At 39.7% G+C, this 9,727-nt stretch overlaps 1 protein-coding gene across 3 annotated transcripts in view; it reads right to left on the bottom strand.

Annotated features, from left to right (window-relative positions):
* Positions 1-4,834: 4,834 nt before the first annotated feature.
* Positions 4,835-9,727, bottom strand: part of UBE3D (ubiquitin protein ligase E3D) — a 71,695-nt gene continuing 66,802 nt past the window's right edge. For all 3 annotated transcript variants that reach the window (XR_014944184.1, XM_085541946.1, XM_015859013.3), the window contains one exon: positions 4,835-7,414. Coding sequence is in view for 2 of the 3 variants with exons in the window: in XM_085541946.1 (XP_085398072.1) it covers positions 7,394-7,414 (21 nt within the window). In the remaining variant the exon portion in view is untranslated. The remainder of the gene's footprint in view (positions 7,415-9,727) is intronic.

Here is a 9,727-nt window from a genome sequence, read left to right as displayed (position 1 = left end):
GACTTGTGCACAATTGTGCACACATTAGGGTAATATAACCCATGATATGTCTTAATATACAAAACACATAACTACTCAGAATTGTTACTGGAAACTGAGCTCAAGCAAGACAAAATACTTAACAGTTTGTGGTGGCAAGCACAAGTGCAATGCAATGACACTGGCTGGTCAGTGTGGTCTGCAATAAAATGTGCCTAATAACTGACTTGGTCTCTGTCTCAGCTCAATGAGGTTGTAAGTCAAGACCTCAAGTCTTCTCTTCAAGATAGCCAAAAAGCTGGACCCAACATAGCTATCAGACGTTTCAAAACTCTAGGTCTCAAAAACTATGTCAAACCACTTTATTAACCAGGCACAGTGGAGAGTTATGACCCAAGCATGAAGTTTACACACCCAAGAGAAGTTTGTCATTTGGTTGGACTTGATGATTGTTAAGGTCTTTTTCAACCTGAGCAATTTTATGATTCCATTCTGTGACTCTCCAACTATGGAGGAATCCAACACAGAAACTGTTCCATGACAAACCCAACTCTCTCCTACAAGGCATACTTGTCTTCTAATGGATACACCGAGCAGGGTGCATATCTAAAACAAACAAGCAACTGCTCCCTGTTTAGCCCCACCAAATGATGACAGTTCTTCTGTGTTTGCCCTGTGCAGTGGGAAAGGGTGAACCACACCCTTAAAGTTTATAGACTGTCAGGAGGAACCCAAGTCCTGTCTTATATTCTATCTGCCAGATTCTTGATAGCTACAAAGCTATTAAGGCAAAAATATCAAGTATCTAGCTCTTCCAGAACAGTGATGTTTTCCATGAATGACTACTGGAATTTGACCAATGTCTTTCTCTCACTATTATACGTTGATATCGGTTCACCAACAGAGTTTGTATCAAACATCAGATTTATTATCATATTCATTTCAGGAGAGAGGAAATTTAACATTAGGTTTTTGCAATAATATTTGATAATGGGAATGACATTCTCTTTGTACCAAACATTAAAATTAACACAAGATTCCAGAATTCTCTGTCTACGGACTGTTAAAAAAGTAGTCCAGATATCCAATGGATCAGCGACGGAGAACTAAATAAGAACATAATATTTTTACCTACAAATAAAAATATGTAATACATATTATACATAATATCTTCCTCAGATGGGGGACTAATTTACTAAAGCATTTACTTCACATTTATGGTCTGGAACCCCTAGTGGTTGTCAATGATAGCTGAAAGGCTTTTTCCTCATGATAGACAAAGACCAGCACAGGGCTTGAGACAGTGGCATTGAGATCCTGATTCCTGCTGAGGTCTGAATGGTAGCCCCAAGGCAAATCTCTCAGTGGGAACCAAAAAGAGAATTAACAGGCTAGAGGGCATTGTAGGTTTTTCTATGAACCAAGCTTATTAAACATTTTCACGGTGACCATGGTGGTGACACGGTCCACTAGAAATGTTTTAAGAACATTTGCTGATGCAGCGGTCAGAAACATCATTAATAAAGATGAGGATCAGGACAACTTGAGAAAGGATCAAACATCATATGTGCATGACTCTTTGCTCTGGAAGTAATTGGATTTTCTGCCAGAGAATAATGGCATTCCTTAGGTCACCACAGTTGGCAACAGAAGTGGAGTAGAGCTGTAGTGTTTGCTATGAACCAACAGTGTGATGGAAAGGTGGAAAAAAACAGAAGCTCTAATATATAATGCAAAGTGCTCTCAAAGGAATTATGGAGTAGATGTCACCCTGCTAAGACCCCCACCTGGGACGGTTTGTTCATGCCTTCACAAGGAAAGATTACTTCAAACCAGAATAGGCAGAATCTGGTAAAACACAGTATCTATTTAAGCGAAGGAAGCCATTAGTAAAATGAACTCTGAGTTCACCAGAGTTAACCAGAGATACACCAGAAATCTGATTTCTATCAGATAAGTGAGGCTCTGGATCAGGTTTCCAGTAAGTGTAGCAGAACCAAAAAATAAAAGAATTAAACCAATTGAATTTATGTGGGATCAGGATATGAAAGTAGATGTCTTGTACTCGTAACCCTATGGAAGAGTGCCAGCAGTAACAGGAGACTGTCTGGCTTCAAGGGATAGAAGTCTTGCAGGTTCTGAATTCCATTTCTTTAGAAGATGCTTTAAAACGATGTTCTATGGGTCAAGTAAAAATGATTAATACTAATTACGGAATATATGTCTAGTACACAGAATCACAGAATCACCAAGGTTGGAAAAGACCTAAAAGATCATCCAGTCCAACTATTCACCTATTACTAATAGCTCCCACTGAACCATGTCTCTCAACACAACATCCAGTCGTTCCTTGAACACCCCCAGGGTTGGTGACTCCACCATCTCCCTGGGCAGTGCATTCCAGTGCCTGATCACCCTTTCTGAGAAGTAATATTTCCTAATGTCCAGCCTGAATCTCCTCTGCTGCAGCTTGAAACCATTCCCTCTAGTCCTATCACTAATGACATGAGAGAAGAGGCTGACCCCCATCTCACTACAGCCTCCCTTCAGGAAGTTGTAGAGAGCAATGAGGTCTCCCCTGAGCCTCCTCTTTTCCAGGGTGAACATTCCCAGCTCCTTCAGCCTCTCCTCATATGGCCCTCACCAGCTTTGTTGCCCTCCTTTGAACACCAAGAGACAAAAATCTGCACAGTAAATAGCCTGTGTAAGGTCTTTCTTATTAGTATTATTCTGGTAACTACAACAACAAATTTCCATTGGTTTCTACTTTAAAGAAAAATCTTCTATATTAAATGAAAGCTAATATGCTCAAGTGCAAATGGCAACTTGTAGAGCAAGTGTCAAAATCTAGACGATGAGGTTGCAGATTGGATTTCACACCGCACCAAATCCAGAGATAGCAAGAAAAAATGTAAAATGTACCAGTGTTATTCTATGAAAAAATATTTTGATTGTGTGGTCATTAAAAAAAACAAACAGAACAGGTGGGGAAATGTTCAGTTTATAAACTACAATGCTGATTCCAAAATCCCCAACCACCACGATGTTTCTTTACCTGCTTGCAGCAACATAAAAGCATCTTTCAAGACAGGAAATAATTCCCTTCAGGCCTGCTGTTAATCTCTTATCCTAACACATCTTTCAGAGCCCTCTGCCATGCTGTGCTTCCTCATGCTTTGTTTGCTTACCTAGCACCAACCTACTAGACCCGTCCCAGCTGTCCTTGTGGATGGGAACACAGTGCTCTTCACATACTCAAGATAATCTGCAACAGTTGAGCTGTGTTTGTTCATCTCAACTGCAAAATATGACCTTTAAAACTACCCTGAATCAATTAAAACAACAGCTCACCTGTTCTTCTCAATAGCCACCAATTTAAAAGGTGCTCTTAATTTAGTATATTGTCATTTTGGGTCACGTGTTTGAGAATATTTGTTCCAGCAGTTTTACAAAACCCTTTTTTCCTTTTTGGCAGGGAAGTACAAGCTGTAAATCATTCCTTACCTTCATTTTCTTTCAGAGCTCAAACAAAGGACTGCTTTTACCCTCCTAACAGATCCATGTAAACCAAAGCCCCGTAAAGAGCAAGTCTGGTAATCTGAGAAAACAAACAACACTAACTACACAATTGGATCATCGCAGATTCAAAATCACAACTTATTAGGCACAGACAGAAACTTCTGGCAAAATTTACGAAGAAACTGAGAGTAGAGCCGCTACATCATGAATACACTCAATAACCCAACAAGTCTGGGAATGTAATGTGGAGAGCTGGTAGAGCACTAGCTAAATTCATAAAATTGTTCGAGTTGTAAGAACCCCGTAAAGGTCATCCATCCAACTCCCTTGCAACAAAGAGGGATGCCTATAGCTAGGTCCTAAGCTAGGTTGCTTAGAGTCCCATCCAGCCTGATCTTGAGTGTCTGCAGGGACAGGGCATTCACCACATCACTGGGCAACCTATGCCAGAGTTTCACTATCATTACTGTAACAAAAAATATATTTTATATCCAGTCTAAATCCCCCCTATTTTAGTTTGAAACTATTTCCCTTTATCTTCTCCCAGCAGATCCTGCTGAAGTGTCTGTCCCCTTCCTTTTCATAGCCCCCCCTGCCACTTTAGATACTGAAAGGATGACCTCTTACCGATGCCTTCTCTTCTCCAGGCTGACCAGCCCCAGCTTGCTCAGCCTGTTCTTGTAGGCATTTCATCCCTTGGATTACTTTTGTGGTCTTCTTCTGTATGCGCTCCAACAGGTCCTTTCTCCGTTCTTCTACAGAGAGTCGTTCCATTCCATTTCCACATGGATTGCGCCTTCCCATGATGACAACAACTAACTCCGTGTCTGTTCAGACACATCCCAGGACTTCCTCAGACATATCTGGCCCCACTTCTGGATACACACCAACCCAACTCTATTTCAAAGTGGAAGTGACAGTGAAAACTGAACAAAAGACCCTTTGTCTCCCTACTGCACATGCTGTATTATTGCTGGCTGATGAAACCCTGACAGGAATGGCAGATGTATCTTATTTACCAGTTGTCTCAAATGGGTCTAACTTATGTCCACAGGGTCTTTTTCACAATGTCACTGACAGGAGAACCAGGACCCTCCCAGCCCTCAATGATACAGGCAGACCAGTAAGAAAATGCATGCTAGCAAAAGCCAGCCAATAAGGGTGTAATTAATGCATGTTAATAATTAAGGTGTAGAGTCCCTTTTCCAACCCCCTAGCCATTGGAGTTGTCACTAACAAAACACAGAACTCATCCACAGCCTGCTCTGTCATCACAAAAGACAACACGTAATAAAATTCTTCTTATCCTTGAAGAAATGATTAAAAAGCACACAAGTTAAAATTACATTTTATATTTTAAAATAGTTTTCTAATGTTTACAGTGAGTAATAGATAGGTATTTATACAAGAACTGAATACAGTAAGATAGAAGGAACATCTATTACTGAGGATGTAATACAATGACCAGTGCAATCCATGTCTAAGACAACTGGATGGGGACAAAGCAAGAGCCATTGGACATGATTTGCAGTTAGGAAAATCCTCATGGTTATGATTAAAAGAATGCCACCTAACTTTCCTAAACTACAGCACCACGAGATCTGAACACAGCAACTGCTGTCTGCAATAAGAGAAATATCACACTTGCCTGTCACAGTAAGATACTGGAAGACACAGCGTTGCTAATGAGAGGTTAGCACATGGACCAGCAAAATCCTGTGAAAACTGCTAAAAGATCCTTGGCATCTGCCATGAGGCAATTCAGTCCATTTCGAAAGAAGGCGAAACAGACAAGGCAAAACTTGTCCTTCAGCTCACAGCGTAAGACCAGCAAAGCTCCCTGTGTCAATCCTCTCGTCAATGTTATTCAGTGTATCCTAGACCACACTGGAAATGATTTAAACTAAACTAGAAAGTCACCCTAATTTCTGAGATAAAATAATCACACAGGGACTCAATCTGGTATGACAGCTTAGCTATACCAGTTCATTATAATGGTCAAGCTTGTTTAAAGAAGGTAACCTGTTAATGACAGGAAAAAGACTGTTGTCTATTGGTGCTAATGGAGAACACCCCTTGTCTGACACATAGGAGTTATTTTCTGCACCACACCAATAGCAATCTTTATAACTTGATAGCATGTAAGAATTAAAGCTGACATTTTAAATAGCTTCTTGTTGCCTTACACTGTTTGGAAACTGCACATTAGTAGAGAAGGCACATCTATCTCCATTAATGTGAGTGGGTACTTCTTAACATCATAGTTGATTTATTATTATGGCTTTAAGACTGAGGCTGTACTTGACACTACAGAAAGCGAAATAAAGATACTCTGCCAAGAAAAAAAAAAAGCAGTGTAATTGATACAAAACAATGGGGAAACAGAGGAAGCAATAAGTAGGATCAAATATTTTCTTTAAAAAAACAAACAAAAAACAAAATAGCGGACTGCCAGCTCCTGTCTGGAGCAGTTTCCCATCTGCATGGTGTTTGCTTACATGCTTTAAAGGCAAGCAAGCTACATATGTACCGAAACCCTATGGCCAGCTGAGACCACCTGTCCCTGCTGTGTTCTCTCCCAGCTTCCTGCTCAACAGCAGTCTGTTCACTGAGGGAAAGGTGTGGGCGGAGAGGGAAATAAAAAGACCCAGCCTTGGCGCTGTGCAAGCTCTCCTCAGCAGCAACCAGAACAGCGGTGCGTTATCTGCACTGTTGGAGCCACAAATCCAACCCACAGCATGGCCGCTACAAAGGTTGTTAACTCCATCCCACTCATACCCTGTACACCAATGCACAGGGTGAGGAAAAAAAAAAAAGGGGGGAAGCTTTAAATATATGCCAGCAGGAGGCAAGCTCCTAAAAGTCTCAGAGTTATCAGTGTACATGCTGGGCTTGGTGCTCCTTCAGGATTTGCTTCCTGAGTCAGCAGCAGCACTGCCACAGCAGGAGCATGGCAGGATGGGGTTGATGCATGTTTCTAGTACTTCATCTCCAGAAGGTTTTTCCTTGTCCCCAAATACTCCTGATGAAGTGTCTACGTACCTCATTCTGCAACCAAATACAATACTAATGTCAGATTTACTCTGTATAGCCACAGTAGCAAATGAAGCAGGATGCCACCTCGCTACAATAATCTTTCATTTCTGGCAGTTTCTGCAAAGCCAGCCCACATGTAGATATCCTTTTTGAAGCTGAAGGAATAATTATTCCAAACAACTATAAAACCTTGATTCTTCAAAACATTATCAGTTTCACAAAATATTACATAGGGCATAGTAACATGAATAGGGTTTTTCTTCACTCACAAGAAAAAAAGTAAACATTTGACATCTGGATGAGGAGCCATGAGATATAGTTTAGTGGCTTGTGGTAGGATGGGTCACGGGAGGACGGTTGGACTAGATGATCTTGTAGGTCCTTTCCAACCTTGTGATTCTACGATTAATGCAGAAATAATAAACATGATAAACATACAAGTTAGACAAAAACTAGATTTTGTATTTTAAAGTTGGCCTTCTAACTTTCCTAGAGCAAAGAAAGGACAGAACACACTTCAGCATCCATTACATTAAATATTTTAGATCCTCTCTTTGCTGCCAGTTTATTTAGGACTACCAGTACTGTCTGATAAAGGTAGTCTTGACTACTCATAACTCAGCCCAGCTTGATGTGAGGTGTCACTCTTACAGTAACACCTAAGAGTGTACTGGATGTAAAAGCTAACTCCATCTTTGGCTTTGAATCTCTTCCAGACAGAAAGAATAATGCATGCTACAGTTCATTCTGCTTGGTATTGCCAGGAGATTTTCTTATGGGTGTCATGCCATTAGAAGGTTTATGTATATGTCTGATGGAAGGGAATTTGAAGAGTTTTCCATATAGGTATCCTAGTTCTTCACATCTTCAGAAAGGCAACCTGTAAAAGGAAGCAAAAACAGAACTGTGGTTAGTCTCAACACTGCGGGTTAACATGTTTAATTGAAATTGCATATTATAATAATCTTTTCAGGTAAAAGCAAACCCTCTAGTGTGATGAGAGAAAAGATGCTATATTAGAAATCAGTTACTTTTCCACCACATTTTTGCCTAACATTTATCTCTCCAAAGATACTAACTTAGAAAGTAGTTAACTGACTGGAGACACAATCATATGTCAGGATTCTTATCTGACAAGGAGATTGTTTTGGATATTGAAGTGGGAACAAGCACCACATCTTGCAGATCACAAGGACTGAAAAAAAGATGGGGCAGATATCACCATGTGAGGACACAACAAAAAAGACCATATGTTACACAAGTGACTCCTGAAAACCACAATGACACAGAAGAATAGAGACACTTCTTTTTTCTTCCAAGAGCTTTTCAACTGCACTCAATTAATTAAGTGAAGAAATTAGTTATCACTTTGGATTTTCTGAACTGACAGCTAATAACTGGTCTACTTGACACTGTGAGCAAGCAATACAGGAAGCATGATCAGCCAGAAGGACCCAAATTAAAGCATAAAATATCACCAAGCATTTAGAACAGAGGGTAAATAAAATTAAAAAAAAAACCCAACAAAATTATCCTATGGCCAAAGATTGTTTAATGGAGAGCTGTATGTCTGCTATAAAGGATGTAAAAAATTAAGCCAAGTTTGAACATATCTAAGAGGATTCTCAGAAAATCATTCATACAAAGGATTCACATTTAAAATAACATCACTACAAGGTGCTAATGGGATATGGCAACAGAAATTCTTGGCTAAAACAGTAAAACTCAAATCACAACACTTCCTGAATAACTTTTTCTACTCCAACAATCCTAGCAGTACCCTTTGAGAAAGCTGCAGCATTACCACATAGAAGGGCTTATTTACAGAGACAGGACAACAGAGAGCCACAAAAGCTTCCATATTTCTGAATCACTCTGTTCTTCCAAAGTGGAACAAAATTCAGAGAAAACGATTTTCCTGTACAACATACATTTCCAGAAATGCCTGGAGGTAAAGCTGGCCAGTATGCAGTCAGCTGATCAGAGCGGAAGTCTGAGATTTTCCTGGGAAACTCAGCATCACTTTGACACATCCTGATTGCATGTTTTCATTGAGTTTAATCAGCACTTTCAACAGGAAGCTGCTCCAGCACAAACATTTCTGATAGCTCAGCCACAGGTTGTTGTAAAAGCTTGAAACTGCTCATCCTGTATGGTAATTTATCATCTACTAGGCAAAGATTCCCAACCTCAAAGACACAAATCCTAAGAACCACCAATGTCCCTATCACCTTTCTCATGATCTTGTCGCTCAGATGAATAGAGACAGATGTACAATTGAATGTAAATTCTTATCTAGGCGGAGAAGTTGTAAGTAACACCAACTAGGAAGGAAATTCTTGCCCAAATTGAGTCATAGGCAAAACTCACACTGAGTTTGACAGGGCCAAAAATTTCTCTTGCATTGCAAAAAAAAAAAAAACCAAAACATCCTCATTTTACTTGAAACAACATCAATCGCACAATGATGCTTTGGTTGTTGCTGAGTGATAGAAGCATGCCTGGGGCAGGCCCAGCGCTTGGCCAGGAAGAGCCGAGTGAGCAAAGAGTGAGCAAATGGGTGTGTTGTGTTAAGATATTAAGCATTTCCTTTTTTCAAGCCCAAGACTACAGGCTTTTTTTGTACATGTTTCTGAGGTATCATTAGAATGGATATATTTATTTAATTTGACTACTTGGTATATTTTATAATGTATGAAATGCACTTATTCATTCCCCTGAGAATATTATTTGCAACAAAATGTTTTTCTGAACCTCTAGATTCTCCTACTCCCTAGTAAAATGAAAAATGTCAAAAGGAATCATTTTTCAGTGTTCGCATTTACATTTAATATCAATGTGGATAAAACAAAGCATATCAGTTCATTTGTGAAGTTGACAGAGTTGACAAAAAATGGGCTAATACATGGAAATAACAAGCTCTTTAAAAAACACCTGTGATACATGAAAATGTTCAAGGACAATAACTACTCAAGGTAAATAACTTACAAAGTTCCTCCATAACCAAAGTTCAATATGAAGCATGTAAAATGACTCCCTTTATTGTATCCAGATACACTTGGATTGCTGTAAGTTCTAGATAATGCAGTCTGGAACTGTACATTGTTTTCAAAATTATGAACCTATGAGTTGGCCAAGTGGGAGGGAGTGCTTCTCCCCCTGCTCTTCACTTAGCAGGATATTTGCTTTGCCA

The sequence above is a fragment of the Coturnix japonica genome, chromosome 3, assembly GCF_054131305.1.
Source record: "Coturnix japonica strain WE chromosome 3, WE-NBRP24, whole genome shotgun sequence".
Lineage (NCBI taxonomy): Eukaryota > Metazoa > Chordata > Aves > Galliformes > Phasianidae > Coturnix > Coturnix japonica.
This window is presented reverse-complemented; position numbering and strand designations above follow the sequence as displayed.